At 50.0% G+C, this 18,520-nt stretch overlaps 1 protein-coding gene across 1 annotated transcript in view; it reads left to right on the forward strand.

Annotated features, from left to right (window-relative positions):
• Positions 1-18,520, forward strand: part of LOC139252381 (collagen alpha-1(XI) chain-like) — a 185,891-nt gene that overhangs the window by 105,554 nt on the left and 61,817 nt on the right. Inside the window, exons 14-16 of the mRNA XM_070873364.1 lie at positions 1,487-1,540; positions 2,038-2,091; positions 17,375-17,428. Of these exons, the coding sequence (XP_070729465.1) occupies positions 1,487-1,540; positions 2,038-2,091; positions 17,375-17,428 (162 nt within the window). The remainder of the gene's footprint in view (positions 1-1,486; positions 1,541-2,037; positions 2,092-17,374; positions 17,429-18,520) is intronic.

The following is an 18,520-nucleotide window of genomic DNA, read 5'->3' on the forward strand; positions in this document are numbered from 1 at the left end:
CCCTCACTCACTTTCTCACTCACTATCTCACTCACTATCTCACTCACTCCCTCACTCACTCCTTCACTCACCACCTCACTCACTCCCTCCTTTACTATCTCACTCCTTCGCTCACTCACTCCCTCACTCACTCCGTTACTATCTCACTTCCTGACTCACTCCCTCACTCACTATCTCACTCACTCACCCCCTCACTCACTCACTTACTATCTCACTCCCTCACTCACTCACTCCCTCACTCACTATCTCACTCCCTCACTCACTATCTCACTCACTCCCTCCCTTACTGTCTCACTCCTTCACACACCATTTACTCCCTCACTCACTCCCTTAATCACTCCCTTACTATCTCACTCCCTGACTCACTCACTCCCTACCTCATCACTCACTATCTCACTCCCCGACTCACTCAATCACAAACTCATTCCCTCACCGCTCACTATCTCACTCACTCCCCCCTCATCAGTAACTATCTCACTCTCTCACTCTCTCGCTCACCACTCACTCGCTCCCTCACTCCCACCCTCACTATTTCACTCCCTCACCACTTTCTCCCTCCCTCATCACTCACTGTCTACTTTAACACTCACTATCTCACTCCCTCACTCCCTCACTCACACCCTCCCTCACTCACTCCCTTTCTCACCACTCACTATCTCACTCACTCACCACTCCCTCACTCACTCCCTCCCTCACCACTCACTATCTCACTCACTCACCACTCCCTCACTCACTCATTCTCACTCACCATTCACCACTCCCTCTCTCACTCACTTTCTCACTCAGTCACTCACTCTCACCACCTCACTGACTTTCTCACTCACTCTCTCACTATCTCACTCACTCTCTCACTATCTCACTCACTCTCACTCTCTCACTCACTATCTCACTCACTACTTCACTCACTATCTCACGATCTCTCTCACTCTCTCACTATCTCTCTCACTCTCTCACGCACACACACACTTACACACACTTTCACACACACACACTCACACGCACACACACACTCACACACGCACGCACACACTCTCTCACTCACTCACTCTCTTACTCCATCACACACTCACACATTCATTCACTCTCACACTCACTCTCACTCACTCACTCTCACATTCACTCACTCTCACACTCACTCACTTTCGCACACACTCACACACACACACACTCACTCACTCTCACATTCACTCACTCACAGTCACTCACTCTCTCACTCACTCACTCTCACACACTCACACACACACTCACACACACACTCACACACACACTTACGCACTCACTCACTCTCACACTCACTCACTCTCTCTCACTCACTCACATTCACTCACTCTCACACTCACTCACTCTTGCACACACCCACACACACTCACACACACACACATACACACAGTACATTCCCAGAAACACAGTAGTTTTGCTGTTTGACTGGTTTTGATTCTCGTTGTGTGATCAGAGATGATTTATTTGTGTCTCTCTCCTGTCCTAGGGTCCTGTGGGTTTCCCAGGTGATCCTGGCCCTCCTGGGGAAGCAGGCACTCCTGTAAGTATGACCACTTGCTCTCCCGCCCCATCGTATCGATGTACTGTTAGCTGCTCATAGTAGTCTGTTATCAAAGTGCAAACCCAGCACTGGGGTTCATTTCGAGAAAGATAGAACTGAAAAACAGATAAGTCATGTTAAACTTGTATTGAACCTTAGTTAGACCACACTGGGAGCACTGTGTACAGTTCTGGTCTCCATATACCTGGGTTAGACCACACTGGGAGCACCGTGCACAGTTCTCCTTATACCTTCCTTTATGAACTACAAGTTGCACAAAAGAGTTTAATTTGCTGAGGGAACACTTGGTTTAACATGCCTGACTGCAATCACTGTGCATTTACAGAAGCGCTTTTCTGAGCTTGATTGAGTTAAAATATCAGGGGAATGTTCTGCGAACTGGTTATCGACCGGTAATTAAAGCGGTAATTAAGAATGTTTTGTCTTTGATCCGCGGCATGGAGTAACAGTGACAGTGATGTTTTGTTCTGATGTAGGGTACGGACGGAAGTGGTGGTGAGAAGGGAGAAGATGGAGAGGCGGGACAACCTGTGAGTATACCTCGCTAGCACATACCCGAAATCTCCAGCGCCCTTCAGCCTCCCTGGCCGCTTTTGCGCTGGCGATAACACTTACCGCCTCGATGGTGACATCATCCGGTGCACCGCGCCCTGGATGCGATATTTGCTCCCGCTCCCTGCAGCATCGCCGGGCGTCGAGGGCAACAGCAAGAGGCGTGATCACCTCGGCCTGCCGCGGGGCAGCGATAATTCAAGGCAGTGCTGGCCAGGTCAGGTAAAGTTCCAGTCTGTCCCCAGAGTGCTTGGAACTGCTGTACACGTATCGCAGGTACCATCGCCCAACGTACACAGCCTCAGCCGGCAGTGACGGATTGCCCGGAACATCGCGCAGTGCTCTGCTGTACCGCCCCTCTCAATCCCGTTAGCGCTCGAAGGGAAGTGATAGTTTCCATCGGAATTAATCGTTTCGCTCCTGCCGACATTTTAGCGCGACCGCAAAAGTATCGCCCCAAACGGGACACTGCACAATTTCTGGTCCCAGAAGATTAAGCAGCGATCTGATCGAGGTGGTGAAGATGATTAAAGGACTCGACAGGGTTGTCCGAGAGAAACTATTCCCTCGGGTGGGGGAGTCCAGGGAACAAGGGGCAGAACCCGGCCGGTCAGGGTGATGTCAGGAAGCACTTCTTCACACAAAGGGTGATGGGAATCGGGAACTCTCTCCCCCCAACAGGCTGTGGGAGCTGGGAGTCAGAGATGATTGGCCAAGGGTATCGAGGGATACGGAGCAAAGGCGGAGAGATGGAGTGAGATACAGATCAGCCACGATCTAATCGAATGGTGGATCAGGCTCGTGGGGCTGAATGGCCTCCTGCTGCCCCTATGTTGCCCTTCAGAATGTTTGAGCATGTCAGGAAATACTTAATCACCTTGTTGTTCCCTGACGCATCGCATCGTATCGTATCGTCAACAGGCTACTGAAATTCTGTGCCCAGGGTTTCAGCAGCGAGAATAAAATTAATGAGTTCTCTTGCTCTGAAATTCAAGTGGATGTGTAAAAGATTCGAACACTGTTGTAACTATCAGGAAAGTTTGAACTGACTGGGGTCTCTGTTCTCTGGAAAAGAGGAGACTGTGGGGTGATCGAGGTCTTTAACATCATGAAAGGGTTCAATAGGGGAGACGTAGAGAAGATGTTTCCCTGTGTGGGGGAGACCAGAACTCGGGCCATCAATATCAGACAGTCACTGATAAACCCAATGGGGAATTCAGGAGAAACTTCTTTACCCAGAGAGGGGTGAGAATGTGGAACTCGCTGCCACAGGGAGGGGTTGAGGTGAATAGTATCGATGTATTTAAGGGGAAGCTGGATAAACACATGGGGGAGAAAGGAATAGAAGGATATGGGGATAGGGTGAGATGGAGAGGGGTGGGAGGGGGCTGGTGTGGAGCATAAACCCCGGCACGGAGCGGTGGGGCATAAACCCCGGCACGGAGCGGTGGGACATAAACCCCGGCACGGAGCGGTGGGACACAAACCCCGGCACGGAGCGGTGGGGCATAAACCCCGGCACGGAGCGGTGGGACACAAACCCCGGCACGGAGCGGTGGGACACAAACCCCGGCACGGAGCGGTGGGGCATAAACCCCGGCACGGAGCGGTGGGGCATAAACCCCGGCACGGAGCGGTGGGACACAAACCCCGGCACAGAGCGGTGGGGCATAAACCCCGGCACGGAGCGGTGGGACATAAACCCCGGCACGGAGCGGTGGGCCCAATGGCCTGTTCCTGGGCTGTACACTCGGTGCTGTGAACCCCAGTGTATTCTCAGAGTCTGTCCTCAATATCCAGTTCAGCATTTGATGACAATGTGTGAATATTAATCAATGGCTGAAAACATCAAGCTGCCAAAATGATTATGGGGCAAAGATTAAATTCCATCAAATGAGATTTCAGGCTTTAAAACTCCTAATTACACATTGCAAAGTTCATTACTGTGTCGCTGTTTGCTCAGATCCTCATCTCAGCCCTGCATTCAGCATCAAATGATGAGTTTCAGAGCATGGAATAAAACTTTCACCCAATAGACCTGGGCTCGGATTCTGGTGGTGAATTCTGTTCATTAGTGATTATATTTTTAATTTGCTTTGTGATTTAAATCCAAACCAATCCATTTACAAATCTAAGGAGACACTTCTACTATTTAAACCATAAAAAATCCATCTCTTTCCTGACAAGTTTCCAGTTTGTAGTGGTTATATTACTGACCAGTAACCCCAAGGGGTACAGTAAAGTAGTGGTTATATTACTGACCAGTAACCCTGAGGGGTACAGTAATGTAGTGGTTATATTACTGACCAGTAACCCCGAGGGGTACAGTAATGTAGTGGTTATATTACTGACCAGTAACCCTGAGGGATACAGTAATGTAGTGGTTATATTACTGACCAGTAACCCCGAGGGGTACAGTAATGTAGTGGTTATATTACTGACCAGTAACCCCGAGGGGTACAGTAATGTAGTGGTTATATTACTGACCAGTAACCCTGAGGGGTACAGTAATGTCGTGGTTATATTACTGACCAGGAGATCCAGGAGCTAATAAATTGCAAGTGCAGGGCATTTCTGAACCTAAAACAACAACCCAACTCGGGAACAGCAAAGCAGCTTTACAGACGGCTCAAGGCCGAGGTTCAACAAAAAACCCGGGACCTAAAGAACAGATGGTGATGGAGAAAGCCCAGGAGATACAACAGCTGGTCAACAGCCATGATGTGCGAGGATTCTTCACTGCAGTCAAGGCCACCTATAGCCCAAGCACCCAAGGCCCCACCCCACTCCTGGCCAAGAACGGGGAAACACTCATCAAGGACACCGAGGCTGTCAGGACCCGCTGGAAGGAGCACTTCGAAGATCTCCTCAATCGAGACTCTACCTTTGACTCGAGTGTTCTCGACTCCATCCCGCAGCATACGACCCACCACCACCTCAGTGAAACCCCAGCACTGCACCAGGTAGAAAAAACCATAAAACAGCTAAAGAATACCAAGGCTACGGGAGCGGATGGAATCCCTGCTGAGACACTGAAGTATGGCGGAGAGGCGCTGTTGGCACGGATACCTGACCTCATCTCTCTCATCTGGAGGGAGGAGAGCATGCCGGGAGATCTCAGAGATGCAGTGATCGTGACCATCTTTAAAAAGGGACAAGTCCGACTGCAGTACTACAGGGGAATCTCCCTGCTATCAGCCACTGGGAAAGTCATCGCTCAACCGTCTTGTCCCTGTGGCTGAGGAGCTCCTCCCGGAATCACAGTGCGGATTTCATCCTCTGCGCGACAGTTGCAGGAAAAATGCAGGGAACAACGCCAGCCCTTATTCATTGCCTTCTTCGACCTTTCAAAGGCCCTCGACACTGTCGACCGCGAGGGTCTATGGAGCGTCCTCCTCTGTTTTGGATGCCCCCAAAAGTTTGTCACCATCCTTCGGCTGCTCCATGACAACATGCAGGCCGTGATCCTTACCAACGGATCCACCGCAGACCCAATCCACGTCCGGACCGGGGTCAAACAGGGCTGCATCATCGCCCCAACCCTCTTCTCAATCTTCCTCGCTGCCATGCTCCACCTCAGTCAACAAGCTCCCCGCTGGAGTGGAACTAAACCACAGAACCAGTGGGAAGCTGTTTAACCTTCGCCCGTCTCCAGGCCAGGTCCAAGACCACCCCAACCTCTGTCGTCGAGTTACAGTACGCAGACAACGCCTGCGTCTGTGCACATACAAAGGCTGAACTCCAGGATATAGTAGATGTATTTACTGAGGCGTACGAAAGCATGGGCCTTACACTAAATATCCGTAAGACAAAGGTCCTCCACCAGCCTGACCTCACCACACAGCACTGCCCCCAGTCATCAAGATCCACGGCGCGGCCCTGGACAACGTGGACCATTTCCCAGACCTCGGGAGCCTCTTATCAACAAGACAGACATTGATGACGAGATCCAACACCGCCTCCAGTGCGTCAGCGCAGCCTTCGGCCGCCTGAGGAAGAGAGTGTTTGAAGACCAGATCCTCAAATCTACCAACAATCTCATGGTCTACAGGGCTGTAGTGATACTCGCCCTCCTGTATGGCTCAGAGACATGGACTATGTATAGTAGACATCTCAAATCTCTGGAGAAATACCACCAACGATGCCTCCACAAGATCCTACAAATCCCCCGGGAGGACAGATGCACCAACATTAGCGTCCTCGACCAGGCCAACATCCCCAGCATCGAAGCACTGACCACACTCGAACAGCTCCGCTGGGCAGGGCCACATTGTCCACATGTGAGACACGCGACTCCCAAAGCAAGCGCTCTACTCAGAACTCCTACACGGCAAACGAACCCTAGGCGGGCAGAGGAAACGTTTCAAGAACACCCTCAAAGCCTCCCTGATAAAGTGCAACATCCCCACCGACACCTGGGAGTCCCTGGCCAAAGACCGCCCTAAGTGGAGGAAGTGCTTCCGGGAGGGCACTGAGCACCTCGAGTCTCGTCACCGAGAGCATGCAGAAACCAAGCGCAGGCAGCGGAAGGAGCGTGCGGCAAACCAGTCCCACCCTCCCCTTCCCTCAACCACTGTCTGTCCCACCTGTGACAGAGACTGTAATTCCCGTATTGGACTGTTCAGTCACCTCAGAACTCACTTTTAGAGTGGAAGCAAGTCTTCCTCGATTTCGAGGGATTGCCTATGATTACTGGACCAGTAATCCCGAGGGGTACGGTAATAAGAACATAAGAAATAGGAGCAGGAGTAGGCCATCTGGCCCCTCGAGCCTGCTCCTCCATTTAATAAGATCATGGCTGATCTGATCATGGACTCAGCTCCACTTCCCCGCCCGCTCCCCATAACCCCTTATCCCCTTATCGTTTAAGAAACTGTCTATTTCTGTCTTAAATTTATTCAATGTCCCACCTTCCACAGATTTCTCAGGCAGCGAATTCCACAGATTTACAACCCTCTGAGAGAAGAAATTTCTCCTCATCTCAGTTTTAAATGGGCGGCCCCTTATTCTAAGGTCATGCCCCCTAGTTCTAGTCTCCCCCATCAGTGGGAACATCCTCTCTGCATCCAACTTGTCAAGCCCCCTCATAATCTTATACGTTTCGATAAGATCACCTCCCATTCTTCTGAACTCCAATGAGTAGAGGCCCAACCTACTCAACTTTTCCTCATAAGACAACCCCCTCATCTCCAGAATCAACCTAGTGAACCTTCTCTGAACTGCCTCCAAAACAAGTATATCCTTTCATAAATACGGAGACCAAAACTGCACGCAGTACTCCAGGTGTGGCCTCACCAATACCCTGTATAACTGTAGCAAGACTTCCCTGCTTTTATACTCAATCCCCTTTGCAATAAAGGCCAAGATTCCATTGGCCTTCCTGATCACTTGCTGTACCTGCATACTATCCTTTTGTGTTTCATGCACAAGTACCCCCAGGTCCCGCTGTACTGCAGCACTTTGCAATCTTTCTCCATTTAAATAATAACTTGCTCTTAAATTTTTTTCTGCCAAAGTGCATGACCTCACACTTCCCAACATAATACTCCATCTGCCAAATTTTTGCCCACTCACTGAGCCTGTCTATGTCCTTTTGCAGATTTTTTGTGTCCTCCTCACACATTGCTTTTCCTCCCATCTTTGTATCGTCAGCAAACTTAGCTACGTTACACTCAGTCCCTTCTTACACTAAAGTAGTGGTTATATTACTGGAGCAGTAACCCCGAGGGGTACAGTAATGTCGTGGTTATATTACTGGAGCAGTAACCCCGAGGGGTACAGTAATGTAGTGGTTATATTACTGGAGCAGTAACCCCGAGGGGTACAGTAATGTAGTGGTTATATTACTGACCAGTAACCCTGAGGGGTACAGTAATGTCGTGGTTATATTACTGACCAGTAACCCTGAGGGGTACAGTAATGTCGTGGTTATATTACTGACCAGTAACCCTGAGGGGTACAGTAATGTAGTGGTTATATTACTGACCAGTAACCCTGAGGGGTACAGTAATGTAGTGGTTATATTACTGACCAGTAACCCCGAGGGGTACAGTAATGTAGTGGTTATATTACTGACCAGTAACCCTGAGGGGTACAGTAATGTAGTGGTTATATTACTGACCAGTAACCCTGAGGGGTACAGTAATGTAGTGGTTATATTACTGACCAGTAACCCTGAGGGGTACAGTAATGTAGTGGTTATATTACTGACCAGTAACCCTGAGGGGTACAGTAATGTAGTGGTTATATTACTGACCAGTAACCCTGAGGGGTACAGTAATGTAGTGGTTATATTACTGACCAGTAACCCTGAGGGGTACAGTAATGTCGTGGTTATATTACTGACCAGGAGATCCAAGAGCTAATAGGTCGCAAGTGCAGGGCATTTCTGAGCCTAAAACAACAATCCAACTCTGGAGCAGCAAAGCAGCTTTACAGACGGCTCAAGGCCGAGGTTCAACAAAAAACCCGGGACCTAAAGAACAGGTGGTGGATGGAGAAAGCCCAGGAGATACAACAGCTGGTCAACAGCCATGATGTGTGAGGATTCTTCACCACAGTCAAGGCCACCTATAGCCCAAGCACCCAAGGCCCCACCCCACTCCTGGCCAAGAACGGGGAAACACTCATCAGGGACACCGAGGCAGTCAGGGCCCGCTGGAAGGAGCACTTCGAAGATCTCCTCAATCGAGACTTTGCCTTTGACTCGAGTGTTCTCGACTCCATCCCGCAGCATGCGACCCACCACCACCTCAGTGAAACTCCAACACTGCACAAGGTAGAAAAAGCCATAAAACAGCTCAAGAATAACAAGGCTACGGGAGCGGATGGAATCCCTGCTGAGGGGCTAAAGTATGGCGGAGAGGCGCTGTTGGCACGGATACATGATCTCATCTCTCTCATCTGGAGGGAGGAGAGCATGCTGGGAGATCTCAGCGATGCAGTGATTGTGACCATTTTTAAAAAGGGGACCAGTCCGACTGCAGCAACTACAGGGGAATCTCCCTGCTATCAGCCACTGGGAAAGTTGTCGCTAGAGTTCTCCTCAATCGTCTTCTCTCTGTGGCCGAGGAGCTCCTCCCGGAGTCACAGTGCGGATTTCGTCCCCTACGGGGCACACCGGACATGATCTTTGCAGCGCGACAGCTGCAGGAAAAATGCAGGGAACAGCACCAGCCCTTATACAAAGGCCTTTGACACTGTCAACTGTGAGGGTCTATGGAGCGCCCTCCTCCGGTTTCGGCTGCCTCCAAAAGTTTGTCAACATCCTCCACCTGCTCCACGATGACATGCAGGCCGTGACCCTTACCAACGGATCCATCACAGACCCAATCCACATCCGGACTGGGGTCAAACAGGGCTGTGTCATCGCTCCAACCCTCTTCTCAATCTTCCTCGCTGCCATGCTCCACCTCACAATCAACAAGTTCCCCGCTGGAGTGGAATTAAACTACAGAACCAGTGGGAAGCTGTTTAACCTTCGCCATCTCCAGGCCAGGTCCAAGATCACCCCGACCTCTGTCGTCGAACTACAGTACACGGACAACGTCTGCGTCTGTGCACATTCAGAGATTGAACTCCAGGACATCGTTAACACCTTCACTGAGGTGTACGAAAGCATGGGCCTTACGCTAAACATCCGTAAGACAAAGGTTCTCCACCAACCTGGCCCGCCACACGGCACTGCCCCCCAGTCATCAAGATCCCCGGCGCGGCCCTGGACAACATGGACCATTTCCCATATCTCGGGAGTCTCTTATCAACAAGGGCAGACCTCGACGTCGAGATTCAACACCGCCTCCAGTGCGCCAGTGCAGCCTTCGGCTGCCTGAGGAAAAGAGTGTTTGAAGACCAGGCCCTCAAATCCACCACCAAGCTCGTGGTCTACAGGGCTGTAGTAATACCCACCCTCCTGTATGGCTTAGAGACATGGACCATGTACAACAGACACCTCAAATCGCTGAAGAAATACCACCAACGATGTCTCTGCAAGATCCTACAAATCCCTCACATCAACGTTAGTGTCCTTGACCAGGCCAACATCCCTAGCATTGAAGCACTGACCACACTCGATCAGCTCCACTGGGCAGGCCACATTGTTCGCATTCCTGACGCAAGACTCCCAAAGCAAGCGCTCTACTTGGAACTCCTACACGGCAAGCGAGCCCCAGGTGGGCAGAGGAAACGTTACAGGGACACCCTCAAAGCCTCCCTGATAAAGGGCAACATCCCCACCGACACCTGGGAGTCCCTGGCCAAAGACCGCCCTTAGTGGAGGAAGTGCATCCGGGAGGGCGCTGAGCACCTTGAGTCTCGTCGCCGGGAGCATGCAGAAACCAAGCGCAGGCAGCGGAAGGAGCGTGCGGCAAACCAGTCCCTCCCTCCCCTTCCCTCAACCACTGTCTGTCCCACCTGTGACAGAGACTGTAATTCCTGTATTGGACTGTTCAGTCACCTGAGAACTCACCTTTGGAGTGGAAGCAAGTCTTCCTCGATTTTGAGGGACTGCCTATGATTACTAGACCAGTAATCCCGAGGGGTACAGTAATGTAGTGGTTATATTACTTGTCCAGTAATTGGGCTAATCAAACTGGTAGCAATGCGGTGGAGGAGGATTTCCTGGAGTGTATTAGGGATGGTTTTCTAGACCAATATGTCGGATAACCAACTAGAGGCTGGCCATCCTAGACTGGGTGATGTGTAATGAGAGAGGATTAATTAGCAATCTTGTTGTGCAAGGCCCCTTGGGGAAGAGTGACCATAATATGGCAGAATTCTTTATTAAAATGGAGAGCGACACAGTTAATTCAGAGACTAGGGTCCTGAACTTAAGGAAAGGTAACTTCGATGGTTTGAGACGTGAATTGGCTAGAATAGACTGGCGAATGATACTTAAAGGGTTGACGGTGGATAGGCAATGGCAAACATTTAAAGATCACATGGAGAAATTTCAACAATTGTACATCCCTGTCTGGAGTAAAAATAAAATGGGGAAGGTGGCTCAACCGTGGCTAACAAGGGAAATTAAGGATAGTGTTAAATCCAAGGAAGAGGCATATAAATTGACTAGAAAAAGGAGCAAACCTGAGGACTGGGAGAAATTTAGAATTCAGCAGAGGAGGACAAAGGGTTTAATTCAGAGGGGGTAAATAGAGTATGAGAGGAAGCTTGTTGAGAACATAAAAACTGACTGCAAAAGCTTCGATAGATATGTGAAGAGAAAAAGATTAGTGAAGACAAACATAGGTCCCTTGCAATCGGATTCAGGTGAATTTATAATGGGGAACAAAGAAATGGCGGACCAGTTAAACAAATACTTTGGTTCTGTTTTCACGAAGGAAGACACAAATAACCTCCCGGAAATACTAGGGGACCGAGGGTCTAGTGAGAAGGAGGAACTGAAGGAAATCCTTATTAGGTGGGAAATTGTGTTCGGGAAATTGATGGGATTGAAGGCCGATAAATCCCCAGGGCCTGATAGTCTGCATCCCAGAGTACTTAAGGCAGTGGCCCTAGAAATAGTGGATGCATTGGTGATCATTTTCCAACAATTTATCGACTCTGGATTGGTTCCTATGGACTGGAGGGTAGCTAATATAACACCAATTTTTAAGAAGGGAGGGAGAGAGAAGGCGGGTAATTATAGACCGATTAGCCTGACATCAATAGTAGGGAACATGTTGGAATCAATTATTAAAGATGAAATAGCAGTGCATTTGGAAAGCAGTGACAGGATCGGTCCAAGTCAGCATGGATTTATGAAAGGGAAATCATGCTTGACAAATCTTCTCCAATTTTTGGAGCATGTAACTAGTAGAGTGGACAAGGGAGATCCAGTGGATGTGGTGTATTTGGACTTTCAATAGACTTTTGACAAGGTCCCACACAAGAGATTGGTGTGCAAAATCAAAGCACATGGTATTGGGGGTAATGTACTGACGTGGATCGAGAACTGGTTGGCAGACAGGAAGCAAGAGTCGAGATAAACGGGTCCTTTTCAGAATGGCAGGCAGTGACTAGTGGAGTGCCGCAGGACTCAGTGCTGGGACCCCAGCTATTTACAATATACATTAATGATTTCGATGAGGAAATTGAGTGTAATATCTCCAAGTTTGCAGATGATACTAAGCTGGGTGGCGGTGTGAGCTGTGAGGAGGATGCTAAGAGGCTGCAGGGTGACTTGGACAGGTTAGATGAGTGGGTAAACGCATGGCAGATGCAGTATAATGTAGATAAATATGAGGTTATCCACTTTAGTGGCAAAAACACGAAGGGAGAATATTATATGAATGGTGGAAGATTAGGAAAAGGGGAGGTGCAACGAGACCTGGGTGTCATGGTACATCAGTCATTGAACGTTGGCATGCAGGTACAGCAGGTGATGAAGAAGGCAAATGGTATGTTGGCCTTCATAGATAGGGGATTTGAGTATAGGAGCAGGGAGGTCTTACTGCAGTTGTACAGGGCCTTGATGAGACCACACCTTGAGTATTGTGTTCAGTTTGGGTCTCCTAATCTGAGGAAGGACGTTCTTGCTATTGAGGGAGTGCAGCGAAGGTTCACCAGACTGACACCCGGGATAGTGGGTCTGACATATGAGGAGAGACTGGATCGACTGGGCCTGTATTCACTGGAGTTCAGAAGGATGAGAGGGGATCTCATAGAAACATATGAGATGAGGAGAAACTTCTTCACGCAGAGAGTTGTTAACCTGTGGAATTCCCTACCGCAGAGAGTTGTTGAGGCCAGTTCATTGGATATATTCAAGAGGGAGTTGGATATGGCCCTTACGGCTAAAGGGATCAAGGGGTATGGAGAGAAAGCAGGAAAGGGGTACTGAGGGAATGATCAGCCATGGCAGTTGGTGAGGCGCGAGTCCGGGGTCGGAGGCCTATAAAAGGCCCAGCGGCAGCGAGAGGCGTGACTTGTGCAGCTACAGGGAGAAGGCAAAAAAGAAGTAGAAAGAAACAGAAAGGTGATGTCACAGCCAAGGGGGTAAGTGATTGGCTGGTGATTGGTGAGTAGTTTTTCTTTCTTCTCTTCTATAACAGTGAGTAAACTTTAGGATTGTTGTTGCCTATCTAAGTGTTAAGTCATGACAGGACAGCTCGGTCGCGTGTTATGCTCCTCCTGTGCCATGTGGGAACTCAGGGACGACTCCAGTGTCCCTGACGACTACGTGTGTGGGAAGTGTATCCACCTCCAGCTCCTGACTGACCGCGTTGCGGAGTTGGAGCTGAGGGTGGATTCACTCTGGAGCATCCACGATGCTGAGAATGATGTGAGTAGCACGTGTAGCGAGTTGGTCTTACCGCAGGTGAAGGGTCCACAGCCAGATAGGGAATGGAAGACCAGCAGGAAGAACAGTGCAAGAAAGGTAGTGCAGGGGTCCCCTGCGGTCATCCCCCTGCAAAACAGATACACCGCTTTGAGTACTGTTGAGGGGGATGGCTCATCAGGGGAGGGCAGCAGCAGCCAAGTTCATGGCACCGTAGCTGGCTCTGCTGCACAGGAGGACAGGAAAAAGAGTGGGAGAGCGATAGTGATAGGGGATTCAATTGTAAGGGGAATAGATAGGCATTTCTGCGGCTGCAACCGAGACTCCAGGATGGTATGTTGCCTCCCTGGTGCAAGGGTCAAGGATGTCTCTGAGCGGGTGCAGGACATTCTAAAAAAGGAGGGAGAATAGCCAGTTGTCGTGGTGCACATTGGTACCAACGATATTGGTAAAAAAAGGGATGAGGTCCTACGAAATGAATTTAAGGAGCTAGGAGCTAAATTAAAAAGTAGGACCTCAAAAGTAGTAATCTCGGGATTGCTACCAGTGCCACGTGCTAGTCAGAGTAGGAATCGCAGGATAGCGCAGATGAATACGTGGCTTGAGCAGTGGTGCAGCAGGGAGGGATTCAACTTCCTGGGGCATTGGAACCGGTTCTGGGGGAGGTGGGACCAGTACAAACCGGACGGTCTGCACCTGGGCAGGACCGGAACCAATGTCCTAGGGGGAGTGTTTGCTAGTGCTGTTGGGGAGGAGTTAAACTAATATGGCAGGGGGATGGGAATCAATGCAGAGAGACAGAGGAAAACAAAAAGGAGACAAAAGCAAAAGACAGAAAGGAGATGAGGAAAAGTGGAGGGCAGAGAAACCCAAGACAAAAAACAAAAAGGGCCACTGTACAGCAAAATTCTAAAAGGAAAAAGGGTGTTAAAAAAACAAGCCTGAAGGCTTTGTGTCTTAATGCAAGGAGTATCTGTAATAAGGTGGATGAATTAACTGTGCAAATAGATGTCAACAAATATGATGTGATTGGGATTACGGAGACGTGGCTCCAGGATGATCAAGTCTGGGAACTCAACATCCAGTGGTATTCAATGTTCAGGAAGGATAGAATAAAAGGAAAAGGAGGTGGGGTAGCATTGCTGGTTAAAGAGGAGATTAATGCAATCGTTAGGAAGGACATTAGCTTGGATGATGTGGAATCTATATGGGTAGAACTGCAGAACACCAAAGGGCAAAAAACGTTAGTGGGAGTTGTGTACAGACCTCCAAACAGTAGTAGTGATGTTGGGGAGGGCATCAAACAGGAAATTAGGGGTGACTGTGGATGGGCAATGGCAGACACTTGGAGACCGCATGGATGAACTACAACAATTGTACATTCCTGTCTGTCCTAAAAATAAAAAAGGGGAGGTAGATCAACCGTGGCAATCAAGGGAAATAAATTTAGAACTCAGCAGAGGAGGACAAAGGGTTTGATTCGGGCAGGGAAAATAGAGTATGAAAAGAAGCTTGCAGGGAACATTAAGACAGATTGCAAAAGTTTCGATCGATATGTAAAGAGAAAAAGGTTAGTAAAGACAAACGTAGGTCCCCTGCGGTCAGAATCAGGGGAAGTCATAACGGGGAACAAAGAAATGGCGGACCAATTGAACAAGTACTTTGGTTCGGTATTCACTAAGGAGGACACTAACAACCTTCCGGATATAAGAGGGGTCAGAGGGTCTAGTAAGGAGGAGGAACTGAGGGAAATCCTTATTAGTCGGGAAATTGTGTTGGGGAAATTAATGGGATTGAAGGCCGATAAATCCCAGAGTACTTAAGGAGGTGGCCTTGGAAATAGATAATGGGTAACTTTAATATGCACATAGATTGGGCTACGGTGGAGGAGGATTTCCTGGAGTGCATAAGGGATGGTTTTCGAGACCAAATATGTCGAGGAACCAACTAGGGGGGAGGAGGTGGCAGTGTGAGCTGCGAGGAGGACGCTATGAGGCTGCAGAGTGACTTGGATAGGTTAGGTGAGTGGGCAAATGCATGGCAGATGAAGTATAATGTGAATAAATGTGAGGTTATCCACTTTGGTGGTAAAAACAGAGAGACAGACTATTATCTGAATGGTGACAGATTAGGAAAAGGGGAGGTGCAACGAGACCTGGGTGTCATGGTACATCAGTCATTGAAGGTTGGCATGCAGTTACAGCAGGCGGTTAAGAAAGCAAATGGCATGTTGGCCTTCATAGCGAGGGGATTTGAGTACAGGGGCTGGGAGGTATTGCTACAGTTGTACAGGGCCTTGGTGAGGCCACACCTGGAGTATTGTGCACAGTTTTGGTCTCCTAACCTGAGGAAGGACATTCTTGCTATTGAGGGAGTGCAGCGAAGGTTCACCAGACTGATTCCTGGGATGGTGGGACTGACCTATCAAGAAAGACTGGATCAACTGGGCTTGTATTCACTGGAGTTCAGAAGAATGAGAGGGGACCTCATAGAAACGTTTAAAATTCTGACGGGGTTAGACAGGTTAGATGCAGGAAGAATGTTCCCAATGTTGGGGAAGTCCAGAACCAGGGGTCACAGTCTAAGGATAAGGGGTAAGCCATTTAGGACCGAGATGAGGAGAAACTTCTTCACCCAGAGAGTGGTTAACCTGTGGAATTCTCTACCACAGAAAGTAGTTGAGGCCAATTCACTAAATATATTCAAAAAACAGTTCGATGAAGTCCTTACTACTCGGAGGATCAAGGGGTATGGCGAGAAAGCAGGAAGGGGGTACTGAAGTTGCATGTTCAGCCATGAAGGGCCGAATGGCCAACTCCTGCACCTATTTTCTATGTTTCTATGTTTCTATGCAATCCCGAGGGGTATGATGAAGTCGAGGATTCAGGCGGGATTCTGGAGATTTGATTTTGAATCCTTTCCTCAACCGCTCCTCAGGGAGCGAGGGTCTCACTGCCGCCCCCCCCTCCCACAGTAACACTCAGGGCGAGCCCCCCCCGCACAGTAAATCGTTCTCAGAACAGTGAACATTTATCGGGTATTTTATGAGACACTGAAAGCAAGCAGCAAGTGCGAGAGAGGATTACAGACTAAACCCCATTCAATAAGAATTAAATCACTTTAAAAGCTGTAATTTTCTGTAAGATCTCAGGGTACAAGTCACACATGTACTGCCAACTCATGCTGGGGATGTTCGCATCGCTGGTAACGTGGCCCATCGTAGGTTGTCCAGAGCGACGGCCTGATGGAGGTTGTTAAGTTTATGAAAGGGTTTGATGGGGCAGACAGAGAGAAGATGTTTCCCCGTGTGGGGGGGGCCAGAACTCGGGGCCATCAATATCAGACAGTCACTGATAAACCCAATGGGGAATTCAGGAGAAACCTCTTTACCCAGAGAGCGGTGAGAATGTGGGACTCGCTGCCACAGGGAGGGGTTGAGGTGAATAGTATCGATGTATTTAAGGGGAAGCTGGATAAACACATGGGGGAGAAAGGAATAGAAGGATATGGGGATAGGGTGAGATGGAGAGGGGTGGGAGGGGGCTGGTGTGGAGCACAAACCGCGGCACGGAGCGGTGGGGCATAAACCCCGGCACGGAGCGGTGGGGCATAAACCCCGGCACGGAGCGGTGGAGCATAAACCCCGGCACGGAGCGGTGGGGCATAAACCCCGGCACGGAGCGGTGGGGCATAAACCCCGGCACGGAGCGGTGGAGCATAAACCCCGGCACGGAGCGGTGGGGCATAAACCCCGGCACGGAGCGATGGGGCATAAACCCCGGCACGGAGCGGTGGGACATAAACCCCGGCACGGAGCGGTGGGGCATAAACCCCGGCACGGAGCGGTGGGCCCAATGGGCTGTGTTCATGTGGGACACTCGGTGTAACTCTGTGTCAAAGATCCACGTGCTGTTTCACCATTGGGATTTCTCAGCTGTAATGATATCCTTTCATTAATAAATGTTCTGTTTTTTATATTTCAGGGACCTCCTGGGCCCTCTGGAGAAGCTGGTCCGCCGGGACCTCCTGGAAAGCGGGTAAGGTTTACACCCCACGCACCTCACACTCCAACTAACTCATTTGTTGTCTTCCTCAGTTCAGTTGTCATGAAAAAAACGATCGGTGAGACTTTAACACTGCCCCCCGTGTCCTAACTCACACCCAGTCCCATTGACCCATCACCCCCTGTGCTCACTGACCGTGTCCTAACTCACACCCAGTCCCATTGACCCATCACCCCCTGTGCTCACTGACCGTGTCCTAACTCACACCCAGTCCCGTTCCCCCATCACCCCCTGTGCTCACTGACCGTGTCCTAACTCACACCCAGTCCCCTTGACCCATCACCCCCTGTGCTCACTGACCATGTCCTAACTCACACCCAGTCCCATTGACCCAACACCCCCTGTGCTCACTGACCGTGTCCTAACTCACACCCAGTCCCATTGACCCATCACCCCCTGTGCTCACTGACCGTGTCCTAACTCACACCCAGTCCTGTTCCCCCATCACCCCCTGTGCTCACTTACCGTGTCCTAACTCACACCCAGTCCACTTGACCCATCACCCCTTGTGCTCACTGACCATGTCCTAACTCACACCCAGTCCCATTGACCCATCACCCCCTGTGCTCACTGACCATGTCCTAACTCACACCCAATCCCATTGACCCATCACCCCCTGTGCTCACTGACCATATCCTAACTCACACCCAGTCCCATTGACCCAACACCCCCTGTGCTCACTGACCGTATCCTAACTCACACCCAGTCCCATTGACACATCACCCCCTGTGCTCACTGACCGTGTCCTAACTCACACACAGTCCTGTTCCCCCATCACCCCCTGTGCTCACTGACCGTGTCCTAACTCACACCCAGTCCCCTTGACCCATCACCCCCTGTGCTCACTGACCGTGTCCTAACTCACACCCAGTCCCATTGACCCATCACCCCCTGTGTTCACTGACCATGTCCTAACTCACACCCAATCCCATTGACCCATCACCCCCTGTGCTCACTGACCGTGTCCTAACTCACACCCAGTCCCGTTGACCCATCACCCCCTGTGCTCAATAACTGTGTCCTAACTCACACCCAGTCCCATTGACACATCACCCCCTGTGCTCA

Source organism: Pristiophorus japonicus, unplaced genomic scaffold (assembly GCF_044704955.1).
Source record: "Pristiophorus japonicus isolate sPriJap1 unplaced genomic scaffold, sPriJap1.hap1 HAP1_SCAFFOLD_462, whole genome shotgun sequence".
Classification (NCBI taxonomy): domain Eukaryota; kingdom Metazoa; phylum Chordata; class Chondrichthyes; family Pristiophoridae; genus Pristiophorus; species Pristiophorus japonicus.